The sequence below is a fragment of the Stegostoma tigrinum genome, chromosome 2 (genome assembly GCF_030684315.1).
Source record: "Stegostoma tigrinum isolate sSteTig4 chromosome 2, sSteTig4.hap1, whole genome shotgun sequence".
Classification (NCBI taxonomy): Eukaryota; Metazoa; Chordata; class Chondrichthyes; order Orectolobiformes; family Stegostomatidae; genus Stegostoma; species Stegostoma tigrinum.
In genome coordinates this window covers 135,798,667-135,824,758 of record NC_081355.1, presented here as the reverse complement: position 1 = coordinate 135,824,758, position 26,092 = coordinate 135,798,667, and the positions used below count along the sequence as shown (strand labels likewise).

The 26,092-nt window shown below is 43.0% G+C and overlaps 1 protein-coding gene across 2 annotated transcripts in view; it reads right to left on the bottom strand.

The window, feature by feature from the left end:
* The window catches only part of adarb2 (adenosine deaminase RNA specific B2 (inactive)), a 723,544-nt gene that overhangs the window by 430,592 nt on the left and 266,860 nt on the right, over positions 1-26,092 (bottom strand). The window contains exon 2 of one of the 2 annotated variants that reach the window (XM_048523576.2): positions 3,736-3,855. The exons of the other annotated variant lie outside the window; for it this stretch is intronic. Coding sequence (XP_048379533.1) covers positions 3,736-3,855 — 120 coding nt within the window. The remainder of the gene's footprint in view (positions 1-3,735; positions 3,856-26,092) is intronic. 2 annotated transcript variants of the gene reach the window in all.

The following is a 26,092-nucleotide window of genomic DNA, read 5'->3' as shown; positions in this document are numbered from 1 at the left end:
GAAAAACGTTACCCTTTAGGCTCTTTTTAAATCCTTTTAAACTTCTTTTACCTCTCAGCCTCCAATACTCCAGGCAAAATATCCCCAGCCCATTCAGCCTCTCCCCATAACTCAAAGCCTCCAACCCTGAAGGGTCTAGGCCCGAAATGTCAGCTTTTGTGCTCCTGAGATGCTGCTTGGCCTGCTGTGTTCATCCAGCTCCACACTTTGTTAACATCCTTGTAAGTCCTTTTTGAACCCTTTCAATTTCACAAATTTGTCCCAGTATCTCAGGGCTGAAGGAAGAAAATATTGGTGCAACACAAATATTTTTCTAAAATCTGGATTTGGGGTTTTAGACAGGGTAGACAAACAAGAAACAGCTGAATAATAGCAGAAACGACAACCCCGCTCTTGTGTCTGAAATTTATACATTAATAGCAATCTGTTCCTTGGTCAAAAATATGCTTTTACAATCTGCATTTCAGTTCATAACATAACATATATACAAAATTAGGGGCTGACCAATAAGTGTACTTAGTAATAGGCTCAGTGTTACTAAATTAGGAAGTATTTGATAGGACTACTAAACCCCCCAGCACTTGACATCCTGGTAGCGTACAGAAGGCACAGATGGGAGTTTGACAATTTTTCATTGCTTGTTCCATTTCACAGAATTTAACACATCTGGTATTCAGTTGAAAGCATCTTTGCACTAATTTGTTTGTCACTGTACATTGAAACTACTATCTGTCATCTTGTCATTTTTTTTGTTGTCCCAAGCTCTATGAAGACGTGGCAAGTCGCAAGCTTCAGTTGTTGCTTCCCTTGGGACTCAGTTGTGCAAAGTGCCACCTGTTCCAAAACCACAGCACCTTCTGGGCCACTGCAGGTACTGGCAGATGAAAGCATGAGTCAGCATTCTTTATGCAGCTGCTAGGACTGTACATTCTACCACATCAAGCTCTGTCATGGCAATTGTTTCCTTTAGGGCATTCGTTAATAATGCAAACTAACACAGTAGCTGTATCATTTATTTATATACTGTTAAACACTGCTGCTTTATTTTTATAAACTCTGTGTACGATTATTGCAATAAACGTCTGGCCCAAGTCCCTTCAGGTGCAATTCCCAACAGGCTGTATAATTATTATTATAAGCCATCATTTATCTGCAGGCTGTATTTAATGACAAAGAAGCTAAGGCCTTGTATGTGTATTGTATTCATGTTTCTGCTTCTGAAAGTTCTTTTTAGATTTCTTATTTTAATGCATACTCTGCATCACAGCAGTGACGACACTTCAAAAGTCTGGTGTTCGAATTCTGAGGAAGAGTCATACCAGACTCAGAATGTCAATGCTGTTTTTCCCCCTCCACTGATGCTGTAAGACCTGCTTAATTTCTCTGTGTTTACATCAAAAGTCTTCTTCTCAGTCAGCTCCTTCCGATCAAGGAAAAGTTTTGTCCCCTCCAGTGTTGTTAGTACTGAGGTGACTACGTCGTCAGCTACTGGATCTGTAATCTCTGCATGAGTAGGGGCAAGAGGTGTTTGTTGGAATGCACAGGAAAGATGTTCAGGTTTTTGTGCACCCTCCTCTGCTGTTTGTGTTTTTCTCCCAACTGTGCCTGTCAAAAGTACTCAAAATAGTCAGCACCTCTGCAGATGCTTCTCCAGTTTGGGTCCTCTTATGCTAGAGATTCCAAAGAGTTGGTGGAGATATTTTCAGGGAAGCTTTGAAGAACATTTTCTCTCTCTTCCTGCTAATTGCTTGCCATGATGAATTTCAGACTTGACAGCTTTCTTCGGATATCTTGTATCAGGCATAAAGATGATGTGACTCACTGAACCCAGCTGATTGACCATAACCAGTGACTCAATGCTGGGCTTGAAAGAAGATACTGTTAATGGAGTGCCCCTGCTTAGTGAATTTTTCTGATCTTGCAGATGCATCGATGGTGATATGTCTCAAGATGTTTGACATGTCTGCTGTACATTGTCCACATCTCTGATACATACAAGACAGCTGGTAACACTGCAGTTTTGTAGACTATGAGCTTGTTATTAGGCTTGATGTCTTTGCTATCAAACATCCTGTTCCTCAATCATCAAATTCTGCACAAGCACACTGAAGACAAGATTGAATTTCTTCATCAATATCTGCCTTCACTGACAAGAGGCTCCCAAGGTGTGGAAATGATCCACATTGTCCAATATTTCAAATGTACTTCTACAGCTGTAAAATGTTTTGAGGTATATAGAAGTAGTCATGAAATTTGTTATATAAATACAGATCCTTTTAAGTTACTTCACTGTGCTTTCACTGTTACACGGTCAAAGAGCTGAAGCTCCCTTCCAAAGAGCTCTGTGGATATAATCACACACACCACACATACAACACAAGTTTAAGGACAGCTCATCAGTCATAGAGTCTTACAGTGACTTGGAGACAATAAAAACTGCAGATACTAGAAGCCAGAGTCAATAGATGTGAGGCTGGAAAAGCAGAGCAGGTTAGACAGCATCCGAGGAGCAGGAAAGTCAACGTTTCGGGCCAGAACAGGACTGTGAAGGATTTCGGCTCACAATGTTGACTTTCCTGTTCCTCGAATGCTGTCTGACCCGGTGTGCTTTTCCAGCCTCAGACCTATAGACTCAGAGCCATGCAGCACAGAAGCTCATCCATGCTGATCAGGTATCCCAACCAAACCCGTCCCATTTGTCTGCATTTGGCCCATAACCCTCTATCCTTTCCCATTCATGTATTTGTCCAAATGCTTTTGCATGCTGTAACTGTACCTGCATCTACCATTACCTCCTGCAGTTCATTCCATACATGCACTACCCTCTGTCCTCTAATTTTGAATTCCTCTAGTCTAGGGAAAGACCTTTGCTATTCACCTTATCCATGCCCCTCATGATTTTATAAATTTCTATAAGGTCACCCCTCAACCTCTTATGGTCTGTGGAAAGAAGTCCCAACGTATACAGGCTGTCCCCATAACTCAAACCGTCCAGTCCATTCAACATCCTTGTAAATCTTTTCTGCACCCTTTCCAATTTAATAATATCCTTTCTGTAGCTTGGTGACTAGAATTGTATGCAGTACTCCATAAGAATAAATAGTACTGGGGAATAAATGCTGACCTTGTCAATTATGTACACATCCCAAGACTGAATGAAAAATATTGTTTTTTTTAATCAACAGTGTTCATCTCAAAAAATAACGCTACTTGTAGTAATAAGTACCTTTTGTGCCCTTCACTTCATTGTTTGTTACTTGGAGGAAATCTGTTAATCTGAAATTGTAAATGTCTCCCTGAAATTTCCAGAGTTATTGCATTCAGTAATATTTGATTTTCATTTACAACAAAAAAAAATGCATTCACAAAACACCGTCAGCACAGAAAGCTATCTCAAAGCACTTTACAGGAGTGTAAACAGATGAAGGGAACTGATACTGACCTAAATAAAGAGGCATTAAGACAGAAGATGAAAAGGAGTTACATTTTAAGGTTTGTCTTAAAAGACATGATGAGGACATGAAAAGGCTGAAGGTTGTGGAAGGGAATTCCACAGAAACTGAACTCACACAATTCTAGGGTGTAATATCTCAGGGATAAGGATAGATGGAAAAGAAAAGAAAACACTCAGGGTGTGATTTGGTGAGCTTTGCTTGTGTATGCATTTATAGATGTTGGGTTCATCTGTGATGGTTCCTCACATCTCCAAAAATTGAAATGCTCATGGCCACTTACTGTCTCGGCTCCCACATGAAGAGTTGTATTCAGTTCGGTGTGGGACTGGAGGCCTGGCGCTGCAATGGAACCATACCCCGGCATGTGTCACTGTCTTCAGAACAGGAGGAGGAGAACAAACTGGAGGAAGAGAAAGGAATGGGAGAGTGTGTCAGCTTGGCTCATTTGGTCAGAGTCTGCAGCCTCCTCCCTCCTCATCACCTCACACCACAGCCTATCTTCCAAAGGCAGGAGGCTGGGCATGACATAGCCAGCCAAAATATCATGGACAGCCTACATTGCAGAGGTGCCATTGCACTCAGTAGACTACAGCTCTGCTTGCATATTCAGGTGGGTGTCAATGATTGCATTTCCCTGTTGATGGGTTTCCATTCTGCAGTCTAGGTGACATTTCCTTCTGAACTAACACAATCATTTGCCCCTTGCTGCTTGCGAAACATTACTGGCACTGCCATCTACAGCCATATACTAAGCATAGCTCAGGTAACAATCGGTGGTAAGAAGGCTCACTCCAAATTTTAGGTTCCAGTGGCCAAAGTAGTTTTATACTGTCCCAGCTTCTGAGGATTTTGAAAGGTATTTTCAGGTGTCATGTGAATGCAGATACATGTATGTTTCTCCCAGTCAGTAGTATTAATGCTTGGTTGTGCATTCTGCTATTCATATTGCAGCTTGGAGTTACAGATGTGATATCTTTAGCATAAATACACCTTCAGTATAAAATTAGTGCCAAAGTTAGTGGCAATTCCTGTCAGAACAAAGCAAAAATCAATGATTCCTGAAGTCTTGCTACATTATAGATACAGAAAACTTGGTATTGATGCTATTCAACCTTTATTACAGAAATCTCTCCTCAGGGCAAGAAATGGGTTGGGGGTGGAGAGAGAAAGAGAGAGAGAGAAGGAGAGAGACCACAGGGCAGGAAAACTCGGAGCTAGGATCCTCGCAGTTATTTCATGGCTGGTGCTTCAGGAGAAGAGTGCCTCATTTTCCATTATCTAATCGGTATTTGTGCCACAATATGGGTGCACCTTCGGCACCTGCTCCAGGTCCTGGTGCCAAGCCTGCCATTCAGTTAAGAGAGCTGTTGCATTCGTTACCAGTAGAAAAGAGTTGGTTGAGTAATTTTATATTGTGGGGAATGATCAGATTTAAACAACTTTCGAGAATACAAGTGAAGATGATAGCAGTAAAACACAATGAATCAATGGGGCCAATTTAAATAATATTCAGCTGGACCTGTTATTGCCAGCAGCATCCAATCTTACAATAAATCTCAGCACATCCCTCACCTGTCTGTAGGAGTTTCTTCTCTCTCTCTCTCTCCTTTCTCTTTCACATAATGCAGACATGACCATTGAGAGTGACAAGTTCCTAGGAGTGATAACCACCAACAACCTGTCCTGGTCCACCCATGTCAACGCAATTGTCAAGGAACACAACAACATCTCTACTCCCTTAGGAGGCTTAGGAAATTTGACATATCCACAAAGGCTCTTACTGATTTTTATAGACGCACCATAGAAAGCATACTGTCTGGATGCATTACAGTGCGCTTTGGCAACAGGTCTTCTGAAGACAGCAAGAAACTACATAGAGATATTAGGAACTGTCAATGCTGAAGAATCTGAGATAACAAGGTGCAGAGCTGGGTGAACACAGCAGGCCAAGCAGCATCAGAGGAGCAGGAAAGCTGACGTTTTGGGTCTTCTGAAGAAGGGTCTAATGCTGCTTGGCCTGCTGTGTTCATCCAGCTCTACACCTTGTTATCCAAGAAACTACATCGAGTTGTGAACACAGCTCAGTCCATCACACAGACTAACCTTCCATCCACTGACTCCATCTGTACTTCCTTCTGCTCAGGGAAGCAACCATTATAATCAAAGACCTCCCCGACCCCAGTTATGCTCTCTTCTACTCACTTCCATCAGGCAGAGGATATAAACATTTGTATGTGCATATGAATAGATTCAAGAACAGCTTCTGTTGTCATTTGAAGTCTAAATGAAACTCTCAAATTTTAAATTTAATCTTGATCTCATGCTCTGTGCACCCTCTCTGCAGCTGTAACATTGTATTCTTCATTAAGATAATAAAGTGTGGAGCTGGATGAACACAGCAGGCCAAGCAGCATCTCAGGAGCACAAAAGCTGACGTTTCGGGCCTAGACCCTTCATCAGAGAGGGGGATGGGGAGAGGGAACTGGAATAAATAGGGAGAGAGGGGAAGGCGGACCGAAGATGGAGAGAAAAGAAGATAGGTGGAGAGGAGAGTATAGGTGGGGAGGTAGGGAGGGGATAGGTCAGTCCAGGGAAGACGGACAGGTCAAGGAGGTGGGATGAGGTTAGAAGGGAGGAAATGGAGGTGCAGCTTGGGGTGGGAGGAAGGGATGGGTGAGAGGAAGAACAGGTTAGGGAGGCATTATTCCCCTATGCATTTTGTATGGTATGATCTGCCTGTACTGCATACAGAACAAAACATTTCACTGTATCTAGGTTCATGTAACAATAATAAATCAAATCAGATCAAATCATTGGAGGTCACAGTTTAAATCCAGGGCTATTTATCCAATTGCTGGAGCAGTATTGTTGGAACAAGTCTTGAGTTACAGAAAATACTTAGAATCTCAAAGGTCTACCAGCAGCCACTGGACTCAGTTATTTATCCTGATGACAACTGGGCTCAGTTAGTTCCAATGTGATGGTTTCCCAACTGAAGCTTGACACAATGTGATAACGCTACAGATTACACTGCTTCAGTCTCAATTCTGCAATTGCTTTGGGCTTTAAGAGGAGATCAAAGATAAATGGCGTCCTCAATAAACTTTTATGTGCACAGGAATGTCAAAATGAATGCGCCTGCTGCATGAGTGAAACCCTTAGTTATTAGTACATCCTTTAACATGTTAAGCACTCTTTCCACTCTTAAAGACTGATTAAAGGTCAACAGACAGCTTCAGAGTAGAAACTGCCACTGCTCCAATCAGCGGACCACTCAACAAAAACGCTTGACAACTCGAAAAGAGTCTCATAATCTGGGCCAACACATTGTGCTGACTGAAGAAGTGCAAACTGAAGTCCACAAAGCTCAATTCTGTCATACTGCTTGCTTTGATGCTTTGGAAAATTGGTTGAAGCAGAAAGATTGGAGATGATCCACTCATACCCACCTCCAGCGGGGCCACAGCTGATCACTATGTTCAATTAACATTCTCACTGTTCCAGTTGACGATTTCTTTTGAATGCATACAGCTGAACAGGGGAAACCCTCTACCCCTGCCAACATTATTTAAATGCATCAGCATATAACCTGCAGGTGCATTGCTTTGACTTTTACTTGCTGTGACTGAGTTCGAGGGATTACTGGTTTGCTGGAGAAGTTATACAAGCGCAGCAGGAAATGATGGCAGATTCTGGAACGATGCTGTGAATTTCTGAAAGGTCTCAGAGTACATCTCTTCCTCTGAGATATGGAGGTAGGATTGCACCTCCACTCAGGTTACAGCAACAGAGGTAGCGAGAGCGGAAATAGTAAAGAAGAGAAGCTGCACACAGAGGAATGAAGAGCTGGGATCTTAGCAGGAATCCTCATTCATTTTCTACTTTGTCATGGAGCTGCAGAGTGTGAGCCTCCTTGTGTTATTGGCAGGACTTGATGGGTATGGATGCATTTGCTGACCTTGATTGCAAGTGTGAGGATACTGAACTTTTTATGGAACGTTAACCATATCCTCTCTGCCAGAATGTTGACGATTATAGCCACCACAACCCACTGCTTTCTGAGCACATCCTGAAGGCCTCTCATCTTCTGCAGGAACTTCTCTTTTCCAGTACAACTTCCATCCCAGCTCCCACTGCAGCAACAAAATACCAAAAGGAGTACGTTCTTTCACTTTTGCGCCATTTCACGTTTTTTCTTCCCCTGGAACTCTTCTAAGCAGATGAGGTAGTGGAAGTCTGGAGGGTGACTTTGTTTAAGAAGGGCTGTAAGGAAAACCCAGAGAACTATAGATCGGTGAGCCTTAGTTGTTGGAGGGGATTCTAAGGGACAGGATTTACATGTATTTGTAAAAGCAAAGACTTATTAGGGATAGTCAGCATGGCTTTGACTGCAGGAAATCATGTCCCCGTTAACTTGATTAAGTTTGTTGAAAAGGTGGCAAAGAAGATTGATGAAGGCAAACTGGTAAACATTGTCCATATGGACTTCAGCAAGGTGTTCGAAAAGGTTCCACATGGTAAATTGGTTAACATAGAACATAGAACAGTACAGCACAGAACAGGCCCTTCAGCCCACGATGTTGTGCCGACCATTGATCCTCATGTATGCACACTCAAATTTCTGTGACCATATGCATGTCCAGCAGTCTCTTAAATGTCCCCAATGACCTTGCTTCCACAACTGCTGCTGGCAACGCATTCCATGCTCTCACAACTCTCTGTGTAAAGAACCCGCCTCTGACATCCCCTCTATACTTTCCTCCAACCAGCTTAAAACTATGACCCCTCGTGTTAGCCTTTTCTGCCCTGGGAAATAGTCTCTGGCTATCAACTCTATCTATGCCTCTCATTATCTTGTATACCTCAATTAGGTCCCCTCTCCTCCTCCTTTTCTCCAATGAAAAAAGTCCGAGCTCAGTCAACCTCTCTTCATGAGATAAGCCCTCCAGTCCAGGCAGCATCCTGGTAAACCTCCTCTGAACCCTCTCCAAAGCATCCACATCTTTCCAATAATAGGGCAACCAGAACTAGATGCAGTATTCCAAGTGCGGTCTAACCAAAGTTTTATAGAGTTGCAACAAGATCTCACGACTCTTAAACTCAATCCCCCTGCTAATGAAAGCCAAAACACCATATGCTTTCTTAACAACCCTGTCCACTTGGGTGGCCATTTTAAGGGATCTATGTATCTGCACAACAAGATCCCTCTGTTCCTCCACACTGCCAAGAATCCTATCCTTAATCCTGTACTCAGCTTTCAAATTCGACATTCCAAAATGCATCACCTCGCATTTATCCAGGTTGAACTCCATCTGCCACCTCTCAGCCCATCTCTGCATCTTGTCAATGTCCTGCTGCAGCCTACAACAGCCCTCTATACTGTCAACGACACCTCCAACCTTCGTGTCGTCTGCAAGCTTGCTGACCCATCCTTCAATCCCCTCATCCAAGTCATTAATAAAAATTACAAACAGTAGAGGCCCAAGGACAGAGCCCTGTGGAACACCACTCACCACTGAATTCCAGGCAGAATGTTTTCCTTCTACTACCACTCGCTGCCTTCTGTTGGCTAGCCAATTCTGTATCCAGACAGCTACGTTCCCCTGTATCCCATTCTTCCTGACCTTCTGAATGAGCCTACCATGGGGAACATTGTCAAATGCCTTGCTGAAGTTCATACACACCACATCCACAGCTCGACCCTCATCAACTTTCCTAGTCATATCCTCAAAGAACTCGATAAGGTTTGTGAGGCATGACCTGCCCCTCACAAAGCCATGTTGACTGCATTTAATCAAGCCATGCTCTTCCAGATGGTCATAAATCCTATCCCTCAGAATCCTTTCTAACACCTTGCAGATGACAGACGTGAGACTTACTGGTCTGTAATTGCTGGGGATTTCCCTATTTCCTTTCTTGAAGAGAGGAATTATATTTGCCTCTCTCCAGCCCTGGTTAGTGAGGTTAGATCACATGGAATCCAGGGAGAGTTAGCCATTAGGACACAAAATTGGCTTGAAGGTAGGAGACAGAGGGTGATGGTGGTGGAGGGTTGCTTTTCAGACTGGAGCCAGTGAACAGTGATGTGCCGCAAGTATCGGTGCTGGGTCTACGGCTTTTCATTACTTATATAAACAATCTGGACGTGAATATAGGTGGTATCGTTAGTAAGCTTGCAGATAACATCAAAATAGATGGTGTAGTGGACAGTGAAGAAGATTATCTCTGAGTACAATGGGAACTTGATCGGATGGGCCAATGGAGACGTGGCAGTTGGAGTTTGATTTAGATAAGTGTGAGGTGTTGCATTTTGATAAGGAAAACTGGGAGCAGGACTTACGTGTCAGCCTCCCTGCTCCTATGATGCTGCTTGGCCTGCTGTGTTCATCCAGCTCTACCCCCTGTTGTCTTGAATTCTCCAGCATCGGCAGTTCCTATTATCTCTAACCTAGGAAAGTGAAGAAGCTATTTCTCACGCTTACCTTTACTGGTCACTGCATTGAATATAGGAGTTCAGATGTCATGTTGTACCTGTCAGGATATTGGTGAGGCCACTTTTGGAATACTGTGTTCAATTATAGTTGCTCTTTTATATGAAGGATGTTGTTAAACCTGAGAGGGTTCAGAAAAGATTTACAAGGACGTTGCCTGCACTTGAGTGTTTGAGGTATTGGGAGAGGCTTAATAGGCTGGCAAATGGGAATAGGTCAGATTTGGATATCTGGGCAGCGCAGATGAGTTGGACCAAAAGATCTGCTTCTGGGTTGTATAGCTCTCTGTCTCTTGCAGAATTAGCCAGTCACTTGCAATCCCTGCTTCAGCCAGAATGTATTTTGCCTTTAAAAGATGCAGTCTGGCTTCAGGTATTGCAGGCTAGCTTTAGCTAGTACTTGTCTCATGCAAATCTAGTCCTCCCACTGAATGCTCAGCAGCACATTCAGCAATGGGCTGTGGATTACTGCTGTGGAAATGAATGAATCACTTCCATCAGGCACAAGGATCTTCAAACATCTGGATCCTCCATTGCCCCAAACTGGGGAAGGGGGACGGGTGGCATTCAGGCAAATGAACCCCGACAGTTTTATCATTTTGTGGGTGCCAAGCACATGGAAATGACAATATACCACACATCCCCGTGCTGCTTGGTTCTTGGGCGAGGCCACAAATTCATTAACAATGAGAAAAGATATTCAGCTCAAAGATATATTCAGCTGCTATTTTCAGCTTATAGCTCCAACCTGGAGTGACCCCGACGCACAGCAGGTCATGGGTGAAGTGACAGAAGCAATGCAGTGCTAGCTGTGGTCTTGGGGAGAAGGTTCTGCTATGGAGCACTCCGGACTTCTGTGATGGGGCATCAGGTGGTTGGACATCCTCTGTTACTCCACTCTTTGCTGCGAACAGAAAGCTTGTGTCTGGCTCTGTGCAATCTGAGGAAATGTATGGCCATTTTCTTACTGTCTGAACCCTACGCAGGGCTGTGCACTGCTTTCTGAATTGCCACCAACCCCACCTCTGCCCTCCATAGCTATCTGCCACTACTACTGTTTGTGGCTGCAGCCAGTAGTGTGGGACGCCTGAATCACTGCCCGCTCTTTGGTGACCGGCACATTGAACGGAGCTGCAGTAACCCGGGTTTGTTCTATGGGCTCAGGAGGAGCAGTGGGTGGAAATCCCACTTTACACAGGCAGCCCCCAAGTCAACACTGCAGCATGTTCGCAAAACAAAAAGATGGCATCCAATCTCCAGGCCAGTGTGAAGCATCACTGACTCTTGTGTTTGTGACACACGCCAATTTCCAGCGCCTTTGCCTTGGATGAGGGACCTTGGCATCTTGCCACTCTGTACTGATCCAGACACTCAGAAGGTATCTTGGCACAGTTCTTCAGTCGGAAATATTAACCTCTGAACATGGGTCCATAATCTTACTATAGCACTGGGTGAAATTTATAAACAGTAGATAAATTCAAGCCTAAATCTCAGTATTGGTGACCTCAAAATGATTGTCAAAAAAATTCATCTGATTCACTAGTGCCCTTTGGGGCAGGAAATCCGCCATCCTCACCTTGCCTAACCTACAACGTGACCTCAGATCCCAACAACAATGTGTTTGGCTTTTAAGCTGCCCTGTTCAAAGTGGCAACGTAAGTGGGATAGGTAACAAGTGCTGGCCTTGTCAGTGTCACCCATATCCCATGACAGAACAAACTTTACCTGATGTCATGGGACTATTTGACATAATAATCACTTGGTGTTAGTGATGAATTTTTGAGGTATTTTTCTGATAGTATCCTCAATATAGTTGCTCTCAGGACTTTTTTTTTCCAATGTCTGCAGAATGTTTTGAAGGAATCTTGGCAGGCTCAGCCAAGCAGGAGACACCAGCCCCTGAATATCCTCGCGGTCTACCCCCTGCAAAACAACATGCCAAACATCTGAGGACTCCTCCACAGATATTCGCATCTCACAGTGGAGTCACTCAGGGGTGTGCTGCTGCAAATGGGAGATTGCACCTCACTCAACAACGTCTGACAGAGTAAGATTTTCTACTGGATCTCTGTTGGGCCAAAGGTGAAACTTAAAGGCACAGAGATCCTTTCAGGCTCTTTCGCTTGCTTAGTAGAAGTCCTCTGAATATTTCAGCTAAAATATTTCCTATGGGCAAACTCACTGGTGCCAGAAAAAGAAGGCAGCCCGCGGCAAGATAAATAAATAAATAAGCATCAACTGTCAGAAAATATGTACACAGCAAGGACCATTTAAAAGCCTAACACACTTATGTGTGAAATACTTTGGCCTTTTAAGGGCCCGTCAGCAGATTTCACTGCATGTGCTGGAGATATGGTATGGCATTAAATGTGCAAAACAGAAAGAAGCCATTCAGGACATTTCTACTCACACAACCTGCGACTTCATTAATCCTGGGATAATGGGAACTGCAGATGCTGGAGAATTCCAAGATAATAAAATGTGAGGCTGGATGAACACAGCAGGCCAAGCAGCATCTCAGGAGCACAAAAGCTGACGTTTCGGGCCTAGACCCTTCATCCTATCTGCATTTGTTCCCATTCATTTCCTACATGCAGAACTAGCTTCTCCTTAGATGCAAGCAAAGAAAACAGTAAGAACTGCAAATGTGAAAAAGACAGCAAAAACTTGTGACAGTTATGAACTAGACGATTAAACGTTTGTACAAAAATATGAGAAGATAAAGAATGTATAAAGAAGGAGCAACAGTAGGTCACTCACCCATTGAGCCTGTTCCACCATTCAGTAAGATCATGGCTGGCCTGATTTTAATTTCAACTCTACATTCCTGCATACTTACAATAACCTTTCATCTGAGAATCTATCTACCTCTGTCTTGAAAGTATTTTAGGGATCTGGATCCACTTCGTTTTGAGGAAGGGGATTCCAAAGACTCACAATGTTCTCAACCATGACCCCTAATTCTAGATTTTCACACAAGACAAAATATTCTTTTGACAGTACCCTCAGGATCTTATATGTTTTGAATTAAGTCATCTCAGACTCTTTACACTCCAGGGCATATGGTCTGGGTCCGAGTAGACTCCCTTCAGAAGGCAAGTCACCTCATTGCAGGTATTAATCTAGTAACCTTCTCTGAACTACTTCTAACACATTAACGTCTTTCCATAGGTATGGTGACCAGTAGGGTTACTAGGGCTATTCGAATTGGTCACAGGCCATAACATGCTGAGGTGCCTTTGTTTATTCTCTTGTGTCATCTCCAATGAAGCTTCCACCCACATCAGGAAGTTGCTTCAGGTGCCCATCTCAAATGTGACTGCTAGGTAGACAATAGCCTTCAACCAGTGGCCAACTTGATTTCCCCTGGAGTTCCTGACCTCTGTCAATCTCAGCATATTTTGCATGAATTTAGAATGATGTTTTCACTTGTGACATCTTAAACCTGATCTCAACAGATCTGCTGTCTAATATCTGAACTAAATTAAATTCTGGCAACCTATGTAGAGATAACCCAGAAGATGGGTTTCCTCTGAGTGCTCCAGTTTCCTCCCACAGTCCAAAGGTGTGCGGGCTAGGTAGGTTGACTGTGCTAAATTGCATGTAGTGTTCAGGGATGTGTGGGAACAAAAACAAAGTTGCTGGAAAAGCTCAGCTGGTCTGGCAGCATCTGTGGAGGAGAAAACAGAGTTAACATTTCGGGTCCAGTGACTCTTCTCAGGGATGTGTAGCTTTAGTGGATTACAGGGGGATAGGTGTGGGTGGGATGATCCAAGGGTCAGTGTGAACTTGTTGGGTTGAAGGGCCTGTTTCCACACTGTAGGAGTTCTATGATTAAACTACCAATAATTTGACAGCGATTCAAACAAAACTTGCCCTTGTAGCACACTGGGCTGAAACATGCAACAAAAAAAATCACTGAACTGTGGATGCTGGAAGTCAGAAACAGTTTGAGAAATTGCTGGAGAAACTTACCAGGTCTAGCAACATCTGTGGTGAGAAAGCAGATTGAACATTTTTGAGTCCAGTGACCCTTCTTCAGAACCATTGGGCTGAATCATACATGCTTTTTAGGCTTTTTATTTCCAATCATGGTGAGTTTTTCTGAGACAGTGCAGAGTGAGTTTTCTCATCATGTCTTACCAAACTTGTCATATTAACCATCCTTCAAATTTCTATAGTGTCCACCAGATCTGATCCTTGTCCTATCTTATCACACACTGTTCCCATAGTAACTTATCACACACTGTTCCCATAGTAACTTATCATTCAATGGATGTTCGCAGCAAAATTGGCATTCCCTGCATCCATATCATCTTTGGAAGGTCACTATGCAACTGGGAAAGTGTTGGAATCTGGCATTGACCCTCACCAACCAGCCCATGTTACCCCTAGCCAAAATGGCTGACAACCCCGCACACATATATTCACATTCTCATACCCTAGTCATTGTTTAACCAGAAGGCCACACAACTTACCTGTTTGCAACTACATGCCATGGGAGTGCTATCTATGTTACTGCTACTCTGTCGTCAATGCTCAGAGTAGACCTGTAGTCTGCCATTGTCCAATAGGGAACATCATATACAGGCACAAAAATTGAGCTTATTGGAAAAGCTGGAGTGACTCCTTCTCAGGCCTCTTCTGAAATGTTAACTCTGCTTCTCTCCACAAATGCTGCCAGACCTGTTGAGCTTTTTCAGCAATTTCTATTTTTTTCTCTGATTTATAGCATTCACAGTTCTTCACGTTTTTATAACATACAGGCTGGCAGTCAGACAACTCCAATAATGAGTGCTATCGACAGAGAGCAGAAACAAATTCAAACAAAACAACACTCATAGAGGCTGAAGTTTGTCTTGACAATACAAATCAGATTTCAATATCATGAGCAACAAATATTTTACAGTCCAGGATTGTCCCCAATGCTCAGATCACATCAATAGGAAACAGGTGTCAATGAAGTTCTATCTGGATTGTAGGGTCCAACATTCCTGAGCTCTGTTGTAAGACAATAAGGTATAATAGCAGAATTAGACCATTCAGCCTATAGAATCTGCTCTGCCATTTGAACATGGCTAATACATCTCTCAACCCCATTTGTCTGCCTTCTCCCCATATGACCTTTGATCCCCTTATTAACCGAGGACCTATCTCAGTCTTAAATACACTCAATACACTTGACCTCCACAGCCTTCTGGAACAATGCATTCCACAGATTAACTACGTTCTGGCTTAAGAAATTGTTCCTTATCTTAGTTCTAATGGGTTGTCCCTTCTCTCTGAGGCTAGGCCCTTTGGTCTTAGTCTGTTCTCCTAGTGGAAGCATCTTCTCCAAGTCTACCCTATCCAGGCCTCACAGTGTTCTGTAGGCTTCAATGAAATCCACTCCTCCCCACCCCAACCTTTTAAACTCCATCAAGTGCAGACCCAGAGTCTTTAACCGCTCCTCATATGACAAGCCAAGATCATTCTTGTAAACTACCCTGGACCCCCTCCAAAGCCAGCATCTCTTTACTTAGACATGGAACCGAAATTGCCATGAACATCAAGAGTAAACTCTTAGACAGTAAAGTGTGAAGCTGGATGAACCCAGCAGGCCAAGCAGCATCTCAGGAGCACAAAAGCTGACATTTCGGGCATCTGATGAAGGGTCTAGGCCCGAAACGTCAGCTTTTGTGCTCCTGAGATGCTGCTTGGCCTGCTGTGTTCATCCAGCTTCACACTTTATTATCTTGGATTTTCCAGCATCTGCAGTTCCCATTATCACTGATACAAGAGTAAACTCCTACCCTTTCTCATCCTTGCTCCAGTTCCCTTGGCCCCTCTGAACCTCATTGCCAGCTCTAATGGTCAGAGCACAGCACACCAGGATGACGTGTCATACTCTGTCCGCACTACATTGAGGGACTCTTCCCTACAAGATCGGTCCAAGCAACAGAAACACGTCATCAGCAGCCTTGTTGTCTGCTCCATCATGGCCCTCGATGAGCGATGGGCAGCATCAAAACTGCATCTTTCAGCGGTATATGCAATGGTCACAATAGGTAGTCCTTGTTCTGGTATAACCATCCTTGTAAAGTCCCAGACCCTCAAATGGAGCAGGTACACGAGAGTGATCGAGCACTCCTAGCTGCTGCCAGGGTAGTGGGCACACACGGCCAGGAAGTGGTCATGGCGATCACAGATCATGTGACCATGAATCAAATGAAACCCCTTCCTGTTGATGAATTGTACAGTGTTACGATATGGCCCTCTCAGTGCCACATTTGTGCAGTCAATGCCACCCTTCACCCAGGAGAAGCCAGCCATGTTCCCATATGAACCGGTGTGAAATCGTGCAGATGACATCCGTCACCGTGCTAATGAAAACAGCCTCAAGTCCCTCAGGCTTTCCTCGTAAGACCTTCTCTCCATATCAGGCAACATCCTGGTAAATCTCCTCTGCACCCTTTCCAAAGCTACCATATCCTTCTTATAATGCGGTGACCAGAACTGTACACAATACTCCAAGTGCCGGCTGCACCAAAGTTTTGTACAGCTTCACCTTAACCTCTTAGTTCCGGAACTCCATCCCTCTGGATGTGAGATTGCTCGCTGAGCTGGAAGGTTAGTTTTCAGATGTTTCGTCACCATTCTAGGTAACATCATCAGTGAGCCTCCGACGAAGCGCTGGTGTTATGTCTCGCTTTCTATTTATCTGGTTAGGTTTCCTTGGGTTAGTGATGTCATTTCCTGTTCTTTTTCTCAGGGGATGGTAGATTGGCTCCAGATCAATGTGTTTGTTGATGGAATTCTGGTTGGAATGCCATGCTTCCAGGAATTCTCATGCGTGTCTCTGTTTGGCTTGTCCTAGGATGGATGTGTTGTCCCAATCAAAGTGGTGTCCTTCCTCATCTGTATGTAAGGATACGAGTGATAGCGGGTCATGTCGTTTTGTGGCTAGTTGATGTTCATGTATCCTGGTGGCTAGCTTTCTGCCAGTTTGTCCAATGTAGTGTTTGTCACAGTTCTTGCATGGTATTTTGTGGATGACGTTCATTTTATTTGTTGTCTGTATAGGGTCTTTTAAGTTCATTAGCTGCTGTTTTAGTGTGTTGGTGGGTTTGTGGGCTACCCTGATGCCAAGAGGTCCGAGTAGTCTGGCAGTCATTTCGAAATTGTCTTTGATGTAGGGGAGAGTGGTTACGGTTTCTGGGCCCGTTTTGTCTGTTTGTTTGGGTTTGTTGCTGAGGAATCGGTGGACTGTGTTCATAGGGTGCCCATTCTTTTTGAATACGCTGTATAGGTGATTTTCCTCTGCTCTGCGTAGTTCCTCTGTGCTGCAGTGTGTGGTGGCTCGTTGGAATAATGTTCTAATGCAGCTTCGTTTGTGGGTGTTGGGATGGTTGCTCCTGTAGTTCAGTATTTGGTCCGTATGTGTTGTTTTCCTGTAGACGCTGGTTTGAAGTTCCCCATTGGCTGTTCGCTCTACTGTGACATCTAGGAATGGCAGTTTGTTGTTATTTTCCTCCTCTTTTGTGAATGTTATGCCAGTAAAGGGTATTATTGATGGTCTTGAAGGTTTCCTCTAATTTGTTTTGTTTAGTGATGACAAAGGTGTCATCCACGTAACGGGCCCAAAGTTTGGGTTGGATGATTGGCAGAGCTGTTTGTTCGAGTCTCTGCATTACTGCCTCTGCTAAGAACCCTGATATCGGCGATCCCATGGGTGTACCGTTGGTTTGTCTGTAGGTTTTGTTATTGAAAGTGAAGTGGGTGGTGAGGCATAGGTCCACTAGCTTGATGATGTTGCCCTTGCTGATGAGGTTGGTGGTGTCTGGTGTATGTGTCTTCGGTTCTTCTATTAGTGTAGTCAGTGTTTCTTTGGCCAGGTTGATGTTGATGGATGTGAACAGGGCTGTTACGTCAAAGGAGACCATTATTTCATCCTCTTCTATCTTGGTGTCTTTGATGGTGTTCAGGAATTCTTGGGTGGAGCGAATGGAGTGGTGGGGGTCTTCTACTAGGTGTTTTAGTCTTTGGTGTAGTTCCTTGGCTAATCTGTAGGTTGGTGTTCCAGGTAGCGACACTATGGGTCTGAGGGGGGCTCCTGGTTTGTGAATTTTTGGTAGTCCGTCGAAGCATGGTGTGTTGGATCCATCTGGTTTCATTTTTTGGAAGTGTCTCTTGTTTAATTCTCCAGATTTTTGAAGTTTTTTGAGTAAGGCTGTGATTCGATTCTCTAGTTGTGGGGTCGGGTCTATCGCCACCTGTTGGTAAGTGTCAATATCTGCAAGCAGTGCGTTCGCTTTCTCAATGTAGTCTGTTCAGTTTAAGATGACTGTCAAGCGTCCTTTGTCTGCAGGTAGGATAACGGTGTTTTTATCTTTTTTGAGTCCTTTTAGGGCTTTCCTTTCTTGTGTATTGAGTGTGTTTTCTTCCTTTTTCCTGCTTAGTGTTGGTGCGATTGTCTGTCTGATGGTTTGCTGGGTTTCTTCTGTGAGTTTGTTGTCTTTCAGTGTTGCTTCTAACGCTGCTAAGAAATCTTTCTTGTCTGCTTCCTGGAAGTTGTAAAACCCAAAAATCCCTGAACACCATCAAAGGCACCAAGATAGAAGAGGATGAAATAATGGTCTCCTTTGACGTAACAGCCCTGTTCACATCCATCAACATCAACCTGGCCAAAGAAACACTGACTACACTGTTAGAAGAACCGAAGACACATACACCAGACACCACCAACCTCATCAGCAAGGACAACATCATCAAGCTAGTGGACCTATGCCTCACCACCCACTTCACTTTCAATAACAAAACCTACAGACAAACCAACGGAACACCCATGGGATCGCCGATATCAGGGTTCTTAGCAGAGGCAGTAATGCAGAGACTCGAACAAACAGCTCTGCCAATCATCCAACCCAAACTTTGGGCCCGCTACGTGGATGACACCTTTGTCATCACTAAACAAAACAAATTAGAGGAAACCTTCAAGACCATCAATAATACCCTTTACTGGCATAACATTCACAAAAGAGGAGGAAAACCACAACAAACTGCCATTCCTAGATGTCACAGTAGAGCGAACAGTCAATGGGGAACTTCAAACCAGCGTCTACAGGAAAACAACACATACGGACCAAATACTGAACTACAGGAGCAACCATCCCAACACCCACAAACGAAGCTGCATTAGAACATTATTCCAACGAGCCACCACACACTGCAGCACAGAGGAACTACGCAGAGCAGAGGAAAATCACCTATACAGCGTATTCAAAAAGAATGGGTACCCTATGAACACAGTCCGCCGATTCCTCAGCAACAAACCCAAACAAACAGACAAAACGGGCCCAGAAACCATAACCACTCTCCCCTACATCAAAGACATTTCTGAAATGACTGCCAGACTACTCGGACCTCTTGGCATCAGGGTAGCCCACAATCCCACCAACACACTAAAACAGCAGCTAATGAACTTAAAAGACCCTATACAGACAACAAATAAAATGAACGTCATCCACAAAATACCATGCAAGAACTGTGACAAACACTACATTGGACAAACTGGCAGAAAGCTAGCCACCAGGATACATGAACATCAACTAGCCACAAAACGACATGACCCACTATCACTAGTATCCTTACATACAGATGAGGAAGGACACCACTTTGATTGGGACAACACATCTATCCTAGGACAAGCCAAACAGAGACACGCATGAGAATTCCTAGAAGCATGGCATTCCAACCAGAACTCCAACAACAAACACATTGATTTGGAGCCAATCTACCATCCCCTGAGAAAAAGAACAGGAAATGACATCACCAATGCAGGAAATGACATCTCTAACCCAAGGAAACCTAACCAGATAAATAGAAAGCGGGACATAACACCAGCGCTTCGTCGGAGGCTCACTGATGATGTTACCTAGAATGGTGACGAAACATCTGAAAACTAACCTTCCAGCTCAGCGAGCAATCTCACATCCTGAACCTCAACCTGAGCTACAAATCTTCTCAAAACTCGATAACTCGATCCCTCTATTAAAAAAAAGCTATAACACTCTATGCCTTCTTAACACCCCTGTCAACTGGGTGGGAACTTTCAAGGATCCATGTACATGGACACCGAGATCTCTCTGCTCATCTACACTGCCAAGAATCTTACCATTAGCCCAGTACTTTGCCTTCTGGTTACTCCTACCAAAGTACATCACCTCACACTTGATCAGTATGACAGGTCGGCACAACATCGAGGGCCGAAGGGCCTGTACTGTGCTGTAATGTTCTATGTTCTATGTTCTATGTATTCCAAAAGTGGCTGAACCAATGTCCTGAATAGCCGCAACATGACCTCCCAACTCTTATACTCAGTGCACTGACCATAAAAGGTAAATGTTCCAAATGGATTCTCGGCCTTCCTCACATAGATGGATGTTTAATAACTGGTGGGAAATTGTTTGGTTGAAGGACCTCTTTTGTGTTATAAAACTCTTATGATTTTATATTCTCTTTATCTCTTTCAGTTTCATGCAGTTCAAGAGGCTTACTCAAACATCCAAACATGGCCATGAAAAACTTCATGTTTCCACTGGAGTTTGCTTGGGTCAATTTATGCACAGTTTTTGTACTGGGTTTTATTCCCCCCAAAAAAACAAATGAAAATAACAACAAGGACAGTAACCACAGTAACTCCATAAAACATAGGACTGCTGAGCATTGAGATATCAGAGAAAATCTCTGTGCTTTGTTCTAGGCTTTTTCAAAATGTCCTGATTCACAGTATGACAGAGTAATTTTTCATTTGTGTTTTATTGCAGTACTGTCATTGATAAAGGGGTATTGAGCTGGTCTGGTGTTCAAGAGAATGAAAACTTTCTCAATATCTGCCAATAAAGCAGAAGAAGACACAAGCCCTTGACCGAAAGAGTGAGGGATGTCAGATGCTTTCAAACCATGGCCTCTCTTATGACCACAACTGCCTCAGCGTCACAAACTCCTTCCATATTTTCTGTTGCAAACTACCAATGCTCATTAATATTAAATACCAATCATACCTCCTTGTGATGCTGTATTATTGCATTCCGTTAAGTGAAAACAATGTATTTTACAGGCAGAAAGATGCATTCCTAAGCATGAGAGCAGAGCACCTTTCCACAATAAGGGAATACAGGTAATGATTGAGCAATCCTCAAAGCTGCACAGCACGCCTGGTTACCGTAGTGATTGAACCACTTCAGAGAAAAGAAAATATATAGTCTTTAAAAAAAGTCGAGTGCAGAATTTAAAATGGCATTTAGTAGACTTCTCCCTCAGGGCACCATGATTACTATTTGTGTGTTGAGTGGATTTAACTTTCTACTTTCCATTTATGAGTCTTTCAGGCTTTGCACATTAAAAACCTTTTAGTTTAAAATTGCTGCAATGTTTTACAGCAGCTTTTGTGTCGTTTCTACACTATACTCTGTCGGTAGCAAGTAAATATTGGCACAGCTTAATGCTGAAAGGAATGTCAACATGAGTTTGTGTATGGAATGGTGCTACTTCGGATCACAGCTCTACTTTAATGTGGAAGCATTTTTCAACTCTGCGCAGATTCAAGAAGTGAGAAACAGAAGTTTATTTCAGGGCAGCAATGTCTGATAACAAATGGAATTTTAGAGATGAGAAAGAAGGAGTTTAGCATTGTACCAAATTCCAGCCTTTTCACTTTGTGCTTTAATTACAGATTCAGTTTCAAAAGTCAAAATAACGTTTGCAAACTCACTCATGGATTGATTAAAATTAGATTCTGCAACAACTGTTTATCAGGCAAACAAACTAAAAATTGGGCATCATGTTGACTTCAAGAATATTAAAGAACTACATCAACTTTCTTAGATTGTAAAATTTAACAGAACAGGCAGCTATTTGGTCAATTGTCATTGTGGTTCATTGAGCATTAATTCTGTTTTTCTCTCCACTGATGCTGCCAGACCTGCTGAGTTTCTCTAGTATTTTTCATTTTTATTTCAGACCTCCGGTATCCATAATAGTTTGCTTTTATGGCACGTCCTAAGCATTTCACACATAGATTATATGGTTAAATTTTGGAGTGGGGTTTGAAAACATGATCACTGACTAAACAATGAGCATGTTACCAGCGAGAAGCAAATTTGGCAGGTTAGCCAACAGTGAAGTCAACTTAAACATTTCAAAATAAGTAACATGTTGTGATATAAAGTTATCACTTTAGTTTTCTTGTTTAATTGTATTTACCTTTGTTTCATCTTTTGTGTCCAGCCTTTCACTGGAGCATAGGAGGTTGGCAGGTGACTATATAGAAGTTTATTTAAAAAAATGGGTATAGATAGAGTTAATAGTTGGTTAGGGTTAGGAGGACTTCAAGTCTAGGGGGTACATTTTTAAGGTGAGAGGGGAGAGATTTGAAAAATACATGAGAGGAAAGTTTTTTACACAGAGGACAGTTCGCGTGTTGAATGGACTTCCTGAGGATGTGGTGGATGTGGCACAATTACAGCATTTAATAGACATTTGAATAGGCACATGAATGGGAACAGTTTGGAGACATATGGGTCAGGACCAGGCAGGTGACAATAATCTAGTTTGGGATTATGTTTGGATGGATTTATTAGACCAAAGGGTCTACTTCCATGCTGTATGACTCCCAGACGCATCTGCAGCATTAAAATGTCAAATTGATTTTAAGTCCATTTCTGTATTATTTTCCATCTGTTTTTACATGTGGTATGTTGTCCCCTTGTTCAAGAAGGCGAGTAGTGATAACCCTGGTAATTATAGACTAGTGAGCCTTACTTCGGTTGTGGGTAAAGTGTTGGAAAGGATTATAAGAGATAGGATTTATAATCATCAAGAAAGGAATAATTTGATTAGGGATAGTCAACACGGTTTTTTGTGAAGGGTAAGTCGTGCCTCACAAACCTTATTGGGTTCTTTGAGAAGGTGACCAAACAGATGGATGAAGGTAAAGCGGTTGATGCAGTGTACATGGATTTCAGTAAAGCCTTTGATAAGGTTCCCCATGGTAGGCTATTGCAGAAAATATGGAGGCATGGGATTGAGGGTGATTTAGTGGTTTGGATCAGAAATTGGCTAGCTGTAAGAAGACAGAGGATGGTGGTTGATGGGAAATGTTCATCCAATGACCATTTAAATTCCCTGAAAGTTGGCCAGTCTACTACTGTTGCAGGCAGGGCATTCCATGCCCTTACTACTCTCTGAGTAAAGAACCTACCTCTGACATCTGTCCTATATCTATCACCCCTCAATTTAAAGCTGGTGTACCACAAGGATCTGTTTTGGGGCTACCGCTGTTTGTCATTTTTATAAATGAACTGGATGAGGGCGTAGTAGGATGGGTTAGTAAATTTGCGGATGGCACTAAAATTGGTGGAGTTGTGGATAGTGCGGAAGGATGTTGCAGGCCACAGAGGGCCATAGATAAGCTGCAGAGATGGGCTGACAGGTGGCAAATGGAGTTTAATGCAGAAAAGTGTGAGGTGATTCACTTTGGAAGGAGTAACAGGAATACAGAGTACTGGGCTAATGGTAAGATTCTTGGTGGTGTGGATGAGCAGAGAGATCTTGGTGTTCCTGTGCATAGATCCCTGAAAGTTGCCACCCAGGCTGTAGGGTTGTTAAGAAGGCATACGGTGTGTTAGGTTTTATTGGTAGAGGGATTGAGTTTCGGAGCCATGAGGTCATGTGGCAGCTGTTCAAAACTCTGGTGCGGCCACACTTGGAGTATTGCGTACAGTTCTGGTCACCGCAATAAAGGAAGGATGTGGAAGCATTGGAAAGGGTGCAGAGGAAATTTACCAGGATGTTGCCTGGTATGGAGGGAAGGTCTTATGAGGAAAGGCTGATGGACTTGAAGCTGTTTTCGTTAGAAAGGAGAAGGTTAAGATGTGACTTAATCGAGACATACAAGATGGTCAGAGGATTCAATAGGGTGGGCAGTGAGAGCCTTTTTCCGAGGATGATGATACCTAGCATGAGGGGACACAGCTTTAACTTGAGGGGTGATAGATATAGGACAGATGTCAGAGGTAGGTTCTTTACTCAGAGAGTAGTAAGGGCGTGGAATGCCCTGCTTGCAACAGTAGTAGACTCTCCAGCTTTCAGGGAATTTCAATGGTCATTGGATAAACATATGGATGATAATGGAATAGTGTAGGCTAGATGGGCTTCAGATTGGTTTCACAGGTCGGCACAACATCGAGGGCCGAAGGGTCTGTACTGTGCTATAATGTTCTATGCCCACTGTTAAATTTCTTCGGGAGTAAAGGAGCATATGAGGGCATCCTTGGGTTTATACAAAGATAAACGCAAGGAAATTATGCTCCACTTTTGTAAAACACTGATTAATCCTTAGCTGGAGTACTGTCTTCAATATTGGCACTACACTTTTGAAAAGATTCTTTCAAAATTCAGAGTTGATTTACTAAAATGATGCCAGCATGAGAAGCCTTAGTAAAATGGAGAGACTGGAGAAGTTGGGATTGTTCTACACTCGGCAGACAATGTTGAGGGGAAATTTACTGAAGAGGTTTCTTTCATCAGAGATAAGCAGAAGCTGTTTCCACTGGCAGGAATGTTAGTGACAAAGGGATAAATATAAATTCAGCATAACTGACAAAAGGACAGGAGGAGATATGAGACAAACTTCTTTTAGGTAATGATATGTTGTAATCTGAAATACACTGAATTGTAGTATTGGCTTTCAGAGGAAAATCTGACATATGCATGCAAACAGAAAACCACAGCATTATAGGAAAAGAACAGACTAATTGAATTGCTTTTTCAAGTTAGCAAGGGCATTAATATACAATATGGTACTATTCTTAAGTTTTGTGCTGGGAAATGAGGGTGATAAAACAGTGTGGATTCATACTGAGGAGGCATTGATGAAATGACAGGTCAAGAGCAAGGGCAAAGGTGTCTTTGAGTTTGAGAGGGCGCAAGTCAAATTGTTCACTGTGAGTTCTGAGTTTTGATATTTGCTTTCTTGTTACAGTATTAATTTCGTTATAGCCATTCATCACTGACAGATTATTGTCGTGTGATGTGTACTTTTACTAACTTTGCATGCTCTTAGCTAATGCATCAGCTCATTAATTTGCCTTGGATATTTATTATCACCAATTTTTTGAAAGAATATCATAAATGGTCGAGCGCCAGATATACCTACGCATCATGTAATAAATTTGTTTTATCGGTAGAGAAAAACAGTAATAAATAAGACCTCAAAACCAGTGTCTCTTCCAAGCCTTTCTTCTTCCTTCATAGAATTAAAATATCCATTGGTCTCAGTGCTTGTCAGGTTAGAATTGAAAGATATTAGCGAAGTGTAAAAATCTTCCTTTTTTGAATTCATCTCAGTTATATCTTCCTAGGTATTAATGGAATATTTCCAAAAGAAGTTCAAATAATGAATACTTTCCATAGCATTGACCTTGCATATACGGTAATGTTTTGTGTATTACTCGCTGTTGTGCTATGTCAGAGGGTCTGTTATAACAAGTGTTTCCTGTCGTGAACAACATGTGTGGACGTTGTGTGTTCATCATATTCCATCCCAAAGATCATAGAATCCCTACAGTGTGGAAACAGGCCCTTTGGTCCAACAAGTCCACACTGACCCTCACAGCATCCCACCGAGACCCATCCCCCATAACCTACTTAATTTACACATCCCTAAACACTACAGGCAATTTAGCATGTCCAACCCACCTAGCCTGCACATCTTTGGACTGTAGGAAGAAACGAGAGCGGCTGGAGGAAACCCACACAGGCACAGGGACAATGTGCAAACTCCACACAGGGCAGTTGCCCGAGGGTGCAATTGAACCTGGGACCCTGGCGCTGTGAGGCAGCAGTGCTAACCACTGAGCCACCGTGCCGCCCACATCGTGAGCAAGCTTCTTCTCCATCCAACTCATAAATTACATATTTTCTTTCAAGCACAAGATATTGACTTATTTACCATTTAAGATTTGGCTAATTGCTTTGAGGATCTGTGTAGCAGTAAGCACAGAACCCCGGCTCTTTGTAAATCTGAGATCTTGTAGAAGTGTTGAGGGGCTTGTTTTGTGAGGCCTACACTCTCTAGATCCTGAAGAATCAAAGAAGATCTAATTGA